This window comes from Capricornis sumatraensis, chromosome 11 (genome assembly GCF_032405125.1).
Source record: "Capricornis sumatraensis isolate serow.1 chromosome 11, serow.2, whole genome shotgun sequence".
In the NCBI taxonomy this organism is placed as follows: Eukaryota; Metazoa; Chordata; class Mammalia; order Artiodactyla; family Bovidae; genus Capricornis; species Capricornis sumatraensis.
The window spans coordinates 10,628,778-10,644,559 of record NC_091079.1 but is presented as its reverse complement, the minus strand read 5'-3'; the positions used below and the strand labels follow the sequence as shown (position 1 = coordinate 10,644,559).

General features: G+C 40.0%; 1 protein-coding gene across 1 annotated transcript in view; it reads left to right on the top strand.

Annotated features, from left to right (window-relative positions):
• COL19A1 (collagen type XIX alpha 1 chain) overlaps positions 1–10,658 on the top strand; it is a 431,222-nt gene extending 420,564 nt beyond the window's left edge. Inside the window, exons 50-51 of the mRNA XM_068984053.1 lie at positions 10,277–10,354; positions 10,531–10,658. Coding sequence (XP_068840154.1) covers positions 10,277–10,354; positions 10,531–10,658 — 206 coding nt within the window. The remainder of the gene's footprint in view (positions 1–10,276; positions 10,355–10,530) is intronic.
• Positions 10,659–15,782: the final 5,124 nt, after the last annotated feature.

The following is a 15,782-nucleotide window of genomic DNA, read 5'->3' as shown; positions in this document are numbered from 1 at the left end:
CCTAGTCAATAAAACAGAAGTAGATGTTTTTCTGGAACTCTCTTGCTTTTTTCATGATCCAACAGATGTTGGAAATTTGATCTCTGGTTCCTCTGCTTTTTCTAAATTCAGCTTGAACATCTGGAATTTCACAATTCATGAACTGTTGAAGCCTGGCTTGGAGAATTTTGAGCATTATTTTGGTAGCATGTGAGATGAGTGCAATTTTGTGGTAGTTTGAGCATTCTTTGGCATTGCCCTTCTTTGGGATTGGAATGAAAACTAACCTTTTCCAGTCCTGTGGCCACTGCTGAGTTTTCCAAATTTGCTGGCATATTGAGTGCAGCCCTTTCACAGCATCATCTTTTAGGATTTGAAATAGCTCAACTGGAATTCCATCACCTCCACTAGCTTTGTTCGTAGTGATGCTTCTTAAGGCCCACTTGACTTCACATTGCAAGATGTCCAATTCTAGGTGAGTGATCACACCATCATGGTTATCTGAGTCATGAAGATCTTTTTTACATAGTTCCTCTGTGTATTCTTACCACCTTTTCTTAATATCTTCTGCTTCTGGTAGGTCCATACCATTTCTGTCCTTTATTGTGCTCATCTTTGCATGAAATATTCCCTTGGTATCTCTGATTTTCTTGAAGAGATCTCTAGTGTTTCCCATTCTATTTTTTTCCTTTATTTCTTTGTATTGATCACTGAGGAAGGCTTTCTTATCTCTTCTTGTTATTCTTTGGAACTCTGCATTCAAATGAGTATATTGTTCCTTTTCTCCTTGACTTTCACTTCTCTTCTTTTCACAGCTACTTTTAAGGCCTCCTCAGACAACCATTTTGCCTATTGCATTCTTATTTTGGGGGATGGTCCTGATCACTGCCTCCTGTACAATGTCATGAACCTCTGTCCATAGTTCTTCAGGCACTTTATCAGATCTAATCCCTTGAATCTATTTGTCATTTCCACTGTATAATCATAAGGGATTTGATTTAGGTCATACCTGTGTGGTCTAGTGGTTTTCCCTACTTTCTTCAATTTTAGTCTGGATTTCACAATAAGGAGTTCATGATCTGAGCTACAGTCAGCTCCTGGTCTTGTTTATGCTGACTATATAGAGCTTCTCCATCTTTGGCTGCAAAGAATATAATCAATCTGATTTCAGTATTGACCATCTGGTGATGTCCATGTGTCGAGTCTTCTCTTGTGTTGTTGGAAGAGGGTGTTTGCTATGACCAGTGCATTCTCTTGGCAAAACTCTTCTAGCCTTTGACCTGCTTCACTTTGTACTCCAAGGCCAAATTTGCCTGTTACTCGAGGTATTTCTTGACTTCCTACTTTTGCATTCCAGAAAGGCAGTCCAAAAAAGCTCTGCACTATGGGATTTGTTTTTAAGAAATATTTGCCTGTAGTTAGGCTGTATTGATAATCCTGTCAAAAGACACCAGGAAACCTTATTATAGTAAAGAGAAGGGTTACTGGTCAATTCTTGGTGCCTCACCACAGCTGACAGGAACTGAAGGGTTTTTCTCTGGTGGATAAATAGATATGAAGTACTCAGAAATATGCAGTTATGAAGTAACTTCAAAGGTTTGCTCTGCTCAATTTAAAGGTTTTCTCAAAAAGGAAAAAATATGCATATAACACTGTTACCCCGTGCATGATGGATGATTATAAAAAGTACTGTTACCCGAGAGACCATGAAAGCTCAGAGGCTGTCAGCTGATTAGTCCTCTTCTTGACACAGTGTGACTGAGTCTGAGGAAAGCTGAAGTGAGAAACCCAGCGCAGAAGAAGCAGAACGTGGGCCGGAGCGAGACACCAGGGGTTCTGCCCACACGCAAATTCTGTTTGATGATGGCTTTTCAGAAATTTCTAAAAGGGACATTTTTTTTCAATGTTTTTCAAGAAGAAAACCCATTTTCATTTGAAATGACATAGTTTGGTTTGAGACATGCACTATAGAATGAGACTTTTATTGTCTCATTATCCTTAGGGAAGGACAGAAATTTAAAGGGGTTTTATAGGATTTTCTTGGCTTATCAGAGAAGCTGGAGCATGTGGAGAGCAATGAGAAATCGACATGAGACTTCAAGCATGCCCCGCAGATATTATGGGATGGTTCCAGGCCATTACCAGGACGTAGACATCGCAGTGAATCAAGCCTTGTGAATTTTCTGGTTTCTCAGTGCATATGAAAGTTGTGCTTGTACTATTCTGTAGCCTGTTGGGGATGCAATAGTATTATCTCTAAAAAAACAACGTGTACACTTTAATTAGCAGTTCCTTCATTACTGAAATCTGCTAACCATCCTCTGAGCCTTTAGCTCTTCGTAATCTTCTTCCTGGTGGAGAGTCTTGTCTCCATGTTGGTGGCTGCTGACTGATCAGGGTCCTACCTACTGTAGGACCCACCGTAGATTGTTGAAGATTGGGGTGGCTGTGGCAATTTCTTAAAATGAGCCAATGATGAACTTTGCTGCATCAACTGACTCTTCTTTTCGCAAATAATTTTTCTGTAACAGCAGTGCTGTTTGATAGCATTTTTTAAATCCATGCTTGAAGTTGGAATCAGTCCTCTCAAAATTCTGCTGCTGTTTTATCAGCTAAGTTTATGCACTATTCTAAATCCTTTGTCGTCATTTCAGCAAGCTTCACTGCATCTTTACCAGGAGTAAATCCTATCTCAAGAAACCGCTTTCTTTGCTCATCCATAAGAAGCAACCCTTCTTCCATTCAAGTTTCATCATGAAATTGCAGCAATTCAATCCCATCTTCAGGCTCCACTTCTGATTCTAGTTCTCTTACTGTTTCCACTATACCTGTAGTTACTTCCCCCACTGAAGGCTTGACCACCTCCACATCATCCACGAGGGTTGAAATCAACTTCTTCCAAATTCCTGCTAATGTTGATATTTTGACCTCTTCCTGTGAATCATGAATGTTCTTCTTTACATCTAGGATCATGAATCTTCTCTGGCAGTTTTTCTATTTTCCCCCAGATCCATCAGATAAATCACTGTCTATGGCAGCTATAGCCTTACAGAATATATTTTCTAAAGAATGAGACTTGAAAGTCAAAATGACTCCTTGGTCCATGGGCTGCATGAAAATAACAGGAATCTTGTTGTATGTTTCTGACAGGTCTCCTGGGTGACCAGGTACATTGTCAATGAGCAGTAATATGTTGGAATGAACCTTTTTCCTGAGCAATAGTTCTCAGCAGTTGGCTTAAAATGCTCAGTAAACCATGTTGTAAACAGATATGCTGTCATTGAGACTTTGTTGTCCCATTTATAAAGCCATAACAAATATAATAATCATGAAAATTTGAAATGCAACACCAATAGTTTTTGACACAGAGTTGCTACAGACCTTCAATTTGTAAAAGATTCAGTATCTACAAAGTGCAGTAAAACCACATATGACTATTTTAGGAGTTCACAATATAATTTGAATGGGGGAGGTACTGCTCCTACCAAGATTCTGATGATGAAACTTGTGGGCCCTCTTTTAGCACCCTGATCCTCCTACAGAAAGAATAGAGGCCAGTGTGATTCTGAGTTGGGTCACCTCACTTGCATTTTTCCTAAATTCCTAAAAGAGGTAATTGTCGACACCATTTTAAATTCAAAGGCATTTCCAGACAGTTTTAGATTTTGGCCTCCTGTGGGTTTCTGATCATTGCCTTCCTATTGTGCACTGAGCGGAGCACTCTCGCTGGTGTCCTTCATTCCCACCTAGGTCCTCACTGTAGGGCCTAATTTGTTCCTGCCGCCAGGAGTGAATAAGCAAGTACCACATTAGGATCAAAGAAGTCCTGGGAAGCATGATCCCGCTGACGTCCCATATACCTCAGGTCTCCTGAGGTCCTCTCTTATTTAAGAGAGGCAAATTTTTCTAGATCTTTCCTCTTGGAAGAGCTTTATAAGAAAGCACTTACTTAGTTTTATTTGTTTTTTGGGTTTAATTTTTTAATTTTATTAAAGTGTAGTTGACATACAATATTATATTTGTTTCAGGTGTACAGTATACTGATTCAATCTTCATATACATTATAGTCACAAGTCTAGTAATCACCTGTCACCATAAAAAGTTATCACAGTGTTATTGACCATATTTCCTATGCTATATATTATATTCCCATGAGTTGTTTATTATATTCCTGGAAATTTGACTCTCTTAATCCCTTTCATTTATTTCCCCCAAACTCCCACTCACCTACCTTCTGGCAAACACCAATTTGATCCCTGCATCTGTGAGTCTGTTTCTGCATAGTTTTGTTTATTCATTTGTACTACATTGATTCTCCAAGCTAGACTCAAAATTCTCCAAGCTAGGCTTCAACAGTATGTGAACTGTGAAATTCCAGATGTTCAAGCTGGATTTAGAAAAGGCAGAGGAACCAGAGATCAAATTGCCAACATCCACTGGATCATAGAAAAAGGATTGGGAACTCATGTACACCCGTGGCGGATTCATGTTGATGTATGGCAAAACCAATACAGTATTGTAAAGTAAAATAAAGTAAAAAAGAAAAAGCAAGAGAGTTCCAGGGAAACATCTACTTCTGCTTTATTGACTACACTAAAGCCTTTGACTGTGTGGATCACAACAAACTGTGGAAAATTCTGAAAGATGGGAAGACCAGATGACCTGACCTGCCTCCTAAGAAATCTGTGTTCAGGTTAAGAAGCAACAGCTAGAACTGGACATGAAACAATGGATTGGTTCCATTGACACCCTGCTTATTTAACTTATATGTAGAGTACATCATGCAAAATGCCAGGCTCGATGAAGCACAAGCTGGAATAAAGATTGCCAGGAGAAATATAAATAGCCTCAGATATGCAGATGACACCACCCTTATGGCAGAAAGTGAAGAGGAACTAAAGAGCCTCTTGATAAAAGTGAAAGAGGAGAGTGAAAAAGTTGGCTTAAAGCTCAACATTCAGAAAACTAAGATCATGGCATCTGGTCCCATCACTTCATGGGAAACAGATAAGGAAGCAATAGAAACAGTGAGAGACTTTATTTGGTGGGGCTCCAGAATCTCTGCAGATGATGACTGCAGTCATAAAATTAAAACATGCTTGCTCCTTGAATGAAAAGCTGTGACCAGCCTAGACAGCATATTAAAAAGCAGAGACATTACTTTGCCTACAAAGGTTCATCTAGTCAAAGCTATGGTTTTTCCAGTAGTCATGTATGGATGTGAGTTGGACTATAAAGAAAGCTGAGTGCCAAAGAATTGACTATGGTGTTGGAGAAAACTCTTGAGAGTTCCCTGGACTGCAAAGACATCCAACCAGTCCATCCTAAAGGAAATCAGTCCTGAATATTCATTGAAAGGACTGATGCTGAAGCTGAAGCTCCAATACTTTGGCCACTTGATGCAAAGAGCCGACTCATTGGAAAAGACCCTGATGCTGGGAAAGATTGAAGGCAGGAAAGAGGGGATGACAGAGGGTGAGACTGTTGGATAGCATCACTGACTCGATGAACATGAGTTTGAGCAAGCTCCAGGAGTTGGTGATGGACAGGGAAGCCCGGTGTGCTGCAGTCCATGGGGTTGCAGTGTCAGACATGACTGAGCGGCTAGACAGATCAGTACAGATCACATTGATTGATTTGTGGATATTGAACCATCCTGTATCCCTGGAATAAATCCCACTCAATCATGATGTATGATCCTTTTAATATTTTGTTACGTTCAGTTCACTAATATTTTGTTGCAATTTTCACATCTATGTTTTTTGGGGGATATTGGTCTGTAATTTTCTTTCCTTGTGGCATCTTTGTCTCATTCTGGTACCAGAGTAATGCTTCACAGAATGAGTTTAGAAGTGTTTCTTCCTCTTCAATTTTTTGGAATAGTTTAAGAAGGAAAACTGTTAACTCTTCATAAAATGTTTTGTAGAACTCACCTGTGAAGTCCTGAACTTTGTGGCACCTTTTTTTTTTTTTAACCACTGATTCAATTTCATTAACAGTGATTGGTCTATTCAAGTAACATTTCTTCTTGGTTCAGTCTTGAAAGAGTGTGTGTCTAGGAATTTATCCATTTCTTCTATCAACTGATATTTTTATGGGTGTTTCCTTGTACTTAGCTAGTTTTTTGTTCCTTACTACTTTTGAGATTCCTTAACTCTTGATCTTTATTCATAATATGTCTTGGTGTGGATCGCTTTGGGTTCATCTTCTTTAGGACTCTCTATGCTTACTAGGGGCTTCCCAGGTGGCACTAGGGGTAAAGAACCTGCCTGCCAATGCATGAGACGTAAGAGACGTGAGTTCAGTCCCTGGGTTGGGCAGATCCCCTGGAGGAGGGCACGGCAACTCACTCTAGCATTCTTGTCTGGAGAATCCCATGGACAGAGGAGCCTAGTAAGCTACAGTGCCTAGGGTCACAAAGAGTCAAGCATAACTGATGTGATTTAGCACACATGCGCATGCTTCCTAGACTTTGAGATCTGTCTCCTTCATCAGGTTAGAGAAGTTTTCAGCTTTTCTTTCTTTAAGTAGGCTTTCTGGCCCTTTCTCTCTCTTCTCCTTCTGGGGCCCTTATATTGTAAATGTTAGTAAGCTTTGTGTTGTCCTCAGTTTTTGACTCTTTTTTTTTTTCCCCCTGCTCTGACTGGGTGATTTTCACTACCCTGTCTTCTGAATCACTGATTCATTCTTTTGCATCCTCTAATCTGCTATAGATTCCCTCTACAGTATTTTTCATTTCAGTTATTGAATTCTTTAGTTGTGATGGTTCTTCTTTATACTTTTTATCTCTTCATTGAAGTTCTCCTTGGGTTCATCCATTCTTCTCCCAAGTTTGGTGAGCATCTTTATGACTATTACATTGAACTTTTTATCTGGTTAATTGCTTATCTCCATTTTTCTCAAGAAAAACTTCTTTTTTTGAAGTTTATCTTATTCTTTCATGAGGAAGGTATTCCTTTATCTCCTCAGCTGGCCTAACTTCCTGTGTTTGTTTCCCTGTATTAGGTTTATCAGCTACATCTCCTGGTCTGAAAAAGTGGCCTTACATGGAAGGTGTACTGTGGGGTCCAAGAGCACGATGCCCCCTGGTTCCCAGAGCAGGATGCTCCCAGGGTATCCCCTGTGGGACTTATGCGGCCTCCTGCTGTATTTGGGTCATGATGGCTGTTGGGGGCACTGGTGGGCGGGATTTGTCCCTAGCAAGACCCAGCCATGACTGTGACAGACACACTGACATACAGGGCCAGACTCTAAGAGTGGGAATTGTTTTGGGGGGCACCCATGCCATCCAGGGTTGCCCACTGAGTGGAACAGGAGCTGCTTTGGAGTGACTGGCCGGGGCACACATGTTGGGCAGGGCAATTCCTCAAGGAATGCTGGGCAGAGGCACACAGTGTTGTAGCTAGGTAGATGGGGAGTGGCAGAACGCTGCCCACCAGCACTGGGCCAAGTAGATGGAAAGAGAGAGAACACAGTACTTACCAGCACATCTGTCCTCAGAACGGTGTCCACTGCATCCTGCCCCTCCGTCACAGGCTCTGAAATCAGTCAGTGAACCACTTTCTCATATGACCCAGAGGCTCTTATTTTTCTACTATTTCAAGATCAAGTTTTATTATAGGAAGGCAAAATTGGTTTAACATTTGAAAATCAATTAGTGTAATTTATCTCATAACCAGATAGAGGAAAGAAATTATTTATGATCATATTAATAGAGTCAGAAAAAAACTTAATTGATTATATTCAACACTGTTCATGATTTTAAAAAAGAAAAAGCAAAGTCTTGGCAATTTCAGGTTAGAAAGTGTTTTTTTCTCTTTCTTTTTCATTTTTTAAATTATGAAAATATGATAAAACACTTATAGGAGACTTGGAAAATGTAGAACAAAGTTACATATAGTTCCACTATATATTACAATTATTTTTTAAACAGATAAAGATTTTTAATAGGAGTTTCAATATCAAACTCTCAAAAATTAATGGGATGAATAAATAGAAAAGTAGAAGGATGCAGTGCCCCTGAAAAGCAGACCCAGGTGCTTTTTAAGCTGCTGCTTGTGTGCTGGGACTCAGAGCAAGTGGGCTTGTGCAGGAGCCCTTAAGGATGGAGGCTTGATTTCCCACAGCCCTCAGGCCCTCCTGGAGATAGGCCCTGCTGGCTTTCACAGACAGGTGTTATGGGAATTTGTCTTCCCAGGGCAGGTCTCCAAGGCTGGCGAGCCCCACAAGGGACGTGGACCCCTCGCTCCTCGGGGTAAGCTTCTCGTCTGTGGCGTCCCTCCCCTTGTTGTCAGCATGCTAGGGGAGTGGCTCTGACTGGCCCGCTTCTCTGTGCTTCCTGCCCGTCCTGACCTGGCCTTGCCTTTAGATCCTCGGGTATGGAACATCTGTTCTCCTGTCTTCAGGCCATCCATCCTCAGAGACAGTGTTTCATATGCAGTTGTAGTTTTGGTGTGTCTATGGGAGGAGGTGAGCTCAGGGCTTTCCAGTTCACCATCTTGATCAGGAATCCTGAAAGAACTTTAGTTAAACTTTTCTCAAACACATGCTGAGTTCCCACCTCTGTGAAAATCCTCAAGAATGGATGCCACACTTCAAAGCCTTATCCATTTTAGGAAGAGCCTTGCACACTAAGCGGATGTGGAGTTAGCAGGAGAAAACAGATCCTGCCTTCTAGCTTCTATCAACATTGGAGGGACAGTATTGGGAATGATTGTTCTTACTTTTGAACTTATAAAGTTCAGCTGTTATTGGTTCATAATGAGGGAAACCTGTTATTTGTAATCCACTGGCCCACAGAGTAGTTCATGTGACTGATACGGATTTGACTTTTCAGATTTGATAACAGTAGGGGCCTTAGGAAGTGGGAGGCGTGTGTGTGTCAAAATGACGAAGGACACAGTGGTCAATCAGGGGCAGGACAAAAAACGCATAAAGCCTTCAAACAGCTTGCAAGGCCCTGCATGAAGAATTATCCTTCCCAAATGCCAGTAACACTCTTTATCTGACCTCATTTTTCCAGCATGCATATAAATGCACTGACTTACAACTTTAGAAATAAACCCCGAGAGTCAAAATGGAAATCTCCAAGGCTATCACCTGAAAAACTACAACAAACACAGTTCTTCAATGACGAGACCCTCTAGATACATTGGGTTAGAACACTGCTGCTGTTTTATTTCTGATTTCCTACAGAAGCTACACTGATACCAAACTGTCATCCTGCACCTATAGGCCATGCAGACACATGTCTCTTTGCAGACAGACCAGCCTTCAAGTCTGTTCCAAATTTCAGAAGAGGCCTGCCCTAAAGGGGTGAAACACTTATTCTAGAAAAATGGGGAAGCTGTTACTGACCTTATTAGCATTCCTATATGAAATTTTGTTGTGAAACAATTATAAAATAAGACCCTATGGCTTTGGGGAAGACTTCATAAGGAATGAGCTTGGGATCTTAGTAGGAAATTGGAGTAAAAATTTCTCATGTGCTTTGTACAGTTCAACACCTTTATCTATTAATAGCAGGTCGATATTAACCTAATGATATGAAAGCTTTGTACAAATACATTTTAGCATTTGACAGGAGACATATAAATGTTACTGTGATTTACAAATGCATAAATTATTTTTTCTTGTTTTATGACACCTCATATGCACTGAGATTCGTGTGGAATAATGTATTTTGCATTATATTAAAATCTGAGAACTGAATTTAAATACATAGCTTTTAGCAGATATGTTCTTCTTTTGGAATGATGTTCCATGTTATTAATCCTTGTTAATCAAAAGTTCATATTTATTCAGTTATTTTTCTTTCTTCCTAATTTTTTAGCCTGTGATATTAAGCACTCACTGAGATGACTTAGTGAGAGTCAGCTTAACAAGGTCTCTGTAATAGTGGGAACTGGGTGGAACTATTAAATACACCCCAGGTAGTAAATGTTATTTTACTGCAGAAATGTTTAAATAGAGATTTGGAAGAGTACTTTCAAATGACCTACCTAACTACAAACACTTTTCCTTATTGTTCACATATGTTAAATGAAAGTCAGCTATAGAAAAGAAATCCTGGTGACTTTCCACATTTGAATATGTATTAATTTAGGATATTGTTCAGGCCACTGTTGTTTTGCATCCAGTATTGTACTGAGTGTCTGTAGCATAGTCTTCAGATATAAATGTGTGGAGATATTCCCCTGGGTATATTTCCCACGTTCACCTCAAAGTATCTCTTGAATGCATATCAGTCAGAGAACACGCTTACTTTTTTCTCTCTTTTTGTTTATCTCCTCCTTAGGCTACCGAGGACAGAAGGGAGAAAGGGGGGAACCGGGAATTGGGCTTCCAGGGAGCCCGGGTCTTCCTGGGACTTCAGGTAACAGTGATATTATCTTCGCAACATGAGCCAGCCTCCAAAAATCGGAGCCAAGCCTGCTCCTTGTGGCCCTTTGGTGCTGCTCCAGTTGACACTGAATGACTCATGTTGGTTGGAGGGAGGGAGGAAGATCTGTATGTTAACCTGTATTCCGATGGGGTCTTTTATTTCATTAGCTCCGGGCTTGCCAGGCTCACCAGGTGCCCCAGGGCCCCAGGGCCCCCCAGGACCTAGTGGAAGATGTAACCCAGAAGATTGCCTGTATCCCATCTCACATGCCCGACAGCGAACAGGTGGGAAGTAACCACACCCCAGGAAGACTTGATGCCAGTCACCTCTCCTTGCTGTTGGAGCTTTCTAAATACTGTCAGACCCTCGTGATCGTGGGTGACTTTTTTTTTTTTTTTTGGTGTAGGCCAGACATTAAAAACAAAAATTGAAATCCTATTCCTATAGTAACTGCGATATCAGCCTTTTTAGAATTTTTTCCAAATTCATTCCGTGTCTTGCTTCACCATTATTATGATTTTTATTCAGGGTTTTCTATGAAATATGCAAGCACGTTTTATCATTTGTTCTTCTTTAAGAGAAAGTGATATCTTATGATTTAGTAGACTGATGGTGATGTACGTTTTATAGTCTTATCAACTTGTATTTGGCCTTTCATTTCTGAATCTTAAAGTTTCAGACTTATCTGGAAGTTTCCTTGGTATTTAAATTTACTATCATTGCTGACAATTTTGTTAACTTTTTTGATATAGTGCATTGCTCTTGCTGAATGTTTTTGACTACTTTTATAGCTTAAGAATTCTTATACCATCCTTTATCCATTCTACTTACGTAGAGAAATAGATAGGCAATAAGACCTTCATAATTTAGATTCTGGAAGAAAACTCAGGAGGCTGTCTTATCAGGGAGCCCAAAATCCTACCAGAGCCAACTACTGAAATGATTCTGTTGCTCCTGTGTAATGAGCTCCAGTCAAAGCAGTCCCACCAGAATGAGTGTGTCCTGCGTAAGACAGAAGGAGCGAAGTCAAGGCCCAGCACTGCGGCTCCTTTGCCAAGTTTCTCATTTGGGAAACAGAAAGCTGATTTTTCTGGGAGGTGTCTGGTGGCTAAGGCACCCAGCTGTCTTTAGTACTTTCAAAGTTTAAAGGGCCTCGCAGAGTCTTTGGGCCCGAGTCCATTAGCCTTCTGACCTCATGACTCTCAGACGTTAAGAACCAGCCATCAGAACAAAGGACGGGACTTCTAGCAATTTGAAAGAAACCTCCTTGTGCTAGAAGATAAGCGTGTGGTATCCACAGATGCATATCAACAAGCTGAAGCCTGGAAGCTTATAGGAAGAATGATGCTTCTCAGAAGCTGCAGCTAGAGGTTCAGGGCCATGAAGGAAATCCATGAGACCGAGCGAGCACTTCAGGGGCACAGACGCTGCCCAGACCACATCCTCTGACCGGGAACGAAAACGTGTGATTGCCAACCAAACAGCCGAATGGTAGTTTCATGGCCCGGCCATACATTATTTTGAGAAACTGTTGGTTGAAAATGATTTCCTGGGGCCGGGCAGGAGGGTGTTGTTGAAATCTGAGTGGCGGGTCCTAGGGATGCCGAGAGTGTCCACCCTCCCAGCCCCCACCCTGCCCCAGACATCTGCCATTGGGGCAGATTGTGAAAAGCTGTGAGGGTGGTCTTGTGGGCAGCATGCCTCCATGGAGGCAGCTTTGTTCAAATGCACCCGGGGTTTGAACTGGTTTTCATTATAGTTGGATGAACTGATGGTCAGGTATTATGTACATGGCTGTGCATATGTACAAACTTTTTGTTATTTCATGTTGAAAGATGCTGTATATTTAACTTCCAAGTTTATTTATTTTCATTTCCAAGGTCATTTTATTTATTTCAAGTGTTGTTAATTTTAAATTTATTTTCTCCTTCATTTTCTTTCCTGTGCAATACCTACAATGGTGCTGTGTTTTAGACTGACACAATCAGAATATACATATACATTTTCTTAGTAAAATGATCATTTATCCCCACAAAATGTACAGAGGTCAAAAATCTGGTGCTATGTGTATATCTTGAGCTTTTAATTTGTGGAGCTTTAATTTGTTGAATTTTCTGAACGCTTACAACTCCTCTGCCATTTATTAATTTACTTGAATTTGTCATAAAGCTAAAAACATTTTATAGGTTTTCAAAGATTATTTTTTCATATTTCATATGTTTGCTTATTGTTTTGCTTCTTTGTTAATCCAGAAGTATTTATTTTAGCATTTTAATGCTTTCATGAACTCTTTTGTCAATGGTGATCAATGCATTGTTTTCTTGGAGTCGATCCCTTCACAGACACAAGAAGACTCAGTTCATTTTCTTGTTTTACAAATTCTGCTCATTTAATTCCAGAGAATATTTCATGTGTCCTTTTTACAAATTAAGTGTTTCAGAACCTTTCTTTTTCTAAATTCCATTAATGCTGGACTGGTTTATTCCTGTTTCAAGGGTCTGGATTTAGTCAGGTGATTTGAGGAGTTGATGCCAATTATAAACTTGAGTTGTCACAGTGACTCAGGTCCTTTCTAGACAACTGACATGTGTGATTCAATCCTACTTGGGCATAACCAGAGGAAAGAGCTGCATCACACGGAATGAACTCTGCTTGGCTACCTGTGCAGGAGATGCAGCAAAGAGCAGCAAGAAGGGCTGCACCCAGCAAACTCAGCACCAGTAAAGTGAAGACCTGGCAGTTGCCTGATTCTTTTAACAAAAAGAAAGTGGATAATTAAGGCCCCAAACAGGGTGTGAAGACTTCTCCTAACTGCCGTGGTGGTGGCCAGTTCTCTTGTCTCATTTTGTTCCATTCCAGAACCTTTGTTCACTTCCACGCAGAAGTCAGCAGTGTCCACAGCAGAGAAAAAGAATGACCACATTTCATGAGTTATCTCTTGTCTGGACTCCATACAACAAAGTATGTTTAAATACAAAGTAATTGCAGGCCACGATGGCAACAGACTTCCCATGTAGCACAAGTGATAAAGAACCTGCCTGCCAATGCAGGAGACACAAGAGACGCAGGTTCAATCTCTGGGTCGGGAAGGTCCCCTGAAGGAGGGCATGGAAACCCACTCCAGTATTCTTGTCTGGGAATCGCATGGACAGAGGAGCCTGGCAGGCTACAGTCCATGAGGTCGCAAAGAGTCAGACACGACTGAAGCCACTTAGCACGCACACACATGATGGCAATTAAAAGTTGTGTGTTTGCCCTACAGAAGTATGTTTGAATTCCAGTCTAACATTTTGTGTCAAGATCAGGTAACGCTGTCAGATAGAAATCCTTCTGTGCAAAGAATAAGATTTGACTTCACTTAATATTTTTGGCCTTTAGAAAAAGGAAGAATAATTCATGACTTTGTTATTCTTCTTTTCTGCTGAAGACATTAACCATTTTTCATAACTGTAACAGAAACACAGCCAGTCTTAACCTTTGAAATTTTTCACCTTGTTATCAAAGTAGTTTAATTAATGACTTTAAAGTATTGATAATCCTATATGCTTATTTCTATGTTTCATAACGTTGAAACTTTAAAATTTTAGACACTTTTATGATAGAGCATCAGTAATTATCTTAAGATATATTATCTGTGAAAGATGTCATTTGATGTTTGGATTATAAAATGATTTCTTATGAGTATGTTTTAGGAGTTAAATAAGATTGAGCTTTTCTGCAGTCTTTCTCCACTGTAGAGAACCTGTGATATATCACCTTTTGTCCACAAGATGGTGTCTTAAGCAATTTGTATCAGAAGAATTGAACAGATTTGCAGAAACACAAAAGGCTAGAAACAGCTGAGTAGAAAACTCCATCAAAACCTTTGCTTTTGCACTTACTCTTTTTTACTTTTGTAAATAACTTCTTGTTGATTTATGTTTTGTATTTTTTTGTTAATTTTTGCTTTCCTCACTTCAAGTATCTTCATGAGGCAGGCACAATCACATTTGATTTGTTGACTGTTTCAGTTTTATTTCATAAGTGTATTTATATGGCTAGCTAACTGGAAAGTTTAGTATTTTCAGTTTGTATGCTACCCTCATATTTTAGTGATTAACATGAAAACACTTGAGTAATCATGTTACCTATTAAACAGGATAGAAAGTCTCTTTTGGCAAATAAAAAGAATTTAGCTTATCCCAAGAAGTAGACCATACACAGAATTAGACAATGTCCAAATCTTCATATTGTTCAAAGTACTTAAAAGTTTACAATTAAATTTGTATAATTATATATTTTTAGAAATGTATCACTATTTACAAAAGTTAAGATAAGAAACACTATTTTTCAAAATACCATTTAAACTTTCCTAACATTGGCAATATCCTGATATTGAGAATTTCCAGGTTAAGTTATATGCTTAAGGTTTTTCCAGTGAAGTCTCAGAATAGTTTTGCAGATTTTTTCATTGCTCTTGTTGTTATTTTTCACATTTGTCCATGTCCACCTTCTTCAGACACACAGTTTAATGTCATTGTTTCCCAGTGTCCATTCTTAAACACTAGTGTGGAGGCTCGGACCCCCTGTTATAGCCCTCTCTCATATAGCTTACACAGCCTTCCAAGAGGGAGAGGTATAGACTGAATTGAATTTTTGTCTTTTATGCCTATTATTTCAAACTGACTTAGCCCACTGAATTGTATTCACTCATTAGTTGACTGGTAAAGGTAGCATTCATGACATGAAACATGTTTAACTACTGGGAGTCTCAGGAAATAAGACAGATTAATGACCTCAGTCTTGTGTGCTGTGGCTGGAGCAGTACCCCAAACACTTCACTCAGCAAAATTGTGCCAGAGTAACTGCTCGAGTTAGTTAAATTGAATGAAAAACCAGGTGTACACAGAGAAAACTCATCCACAGGAGCAGACCCAGAATAGCAAAAATTTACCTCAAATTTCAGTTCAGTTCAGTTCAGTCGCTCAGTCATGTCTGACTCTTTGTGACCACATGAACCACAGCACACCAGGCCTCCCTGTCCATCACCAACTCCCAGAGTTTACCCAAACTGATGTGCATTGAGTCAGTGATGCCATCCACCATCTCATCCTCTGTCATCCCCTTCTCCTCCTGCCTTCAATCGTTCCCAGCTTCAGGGTCTTTTCAAATGAGTCAGTTCTTCGCATCAGGTGGCCAAAGTATTGGAGTTTCAGCTTCAGTATCATTCCTTCCAATGAATATTCAGGACTGATTTCCTTTAGGATGGACTGATTGGATCTCTTTGCAGTCCAAGGGACTCTCAAATTTAGGGCAGGCTTATAAAACCAAGCTGTCTAAGAAAAATCTAAATGGAAAAAAATGCCGTGTTCAGAGCCAATAGTCTTCCCTGATAGCTCAGTTGGTAAAGAATCTGCCTGCAATGCAGGAGACCCTGGTT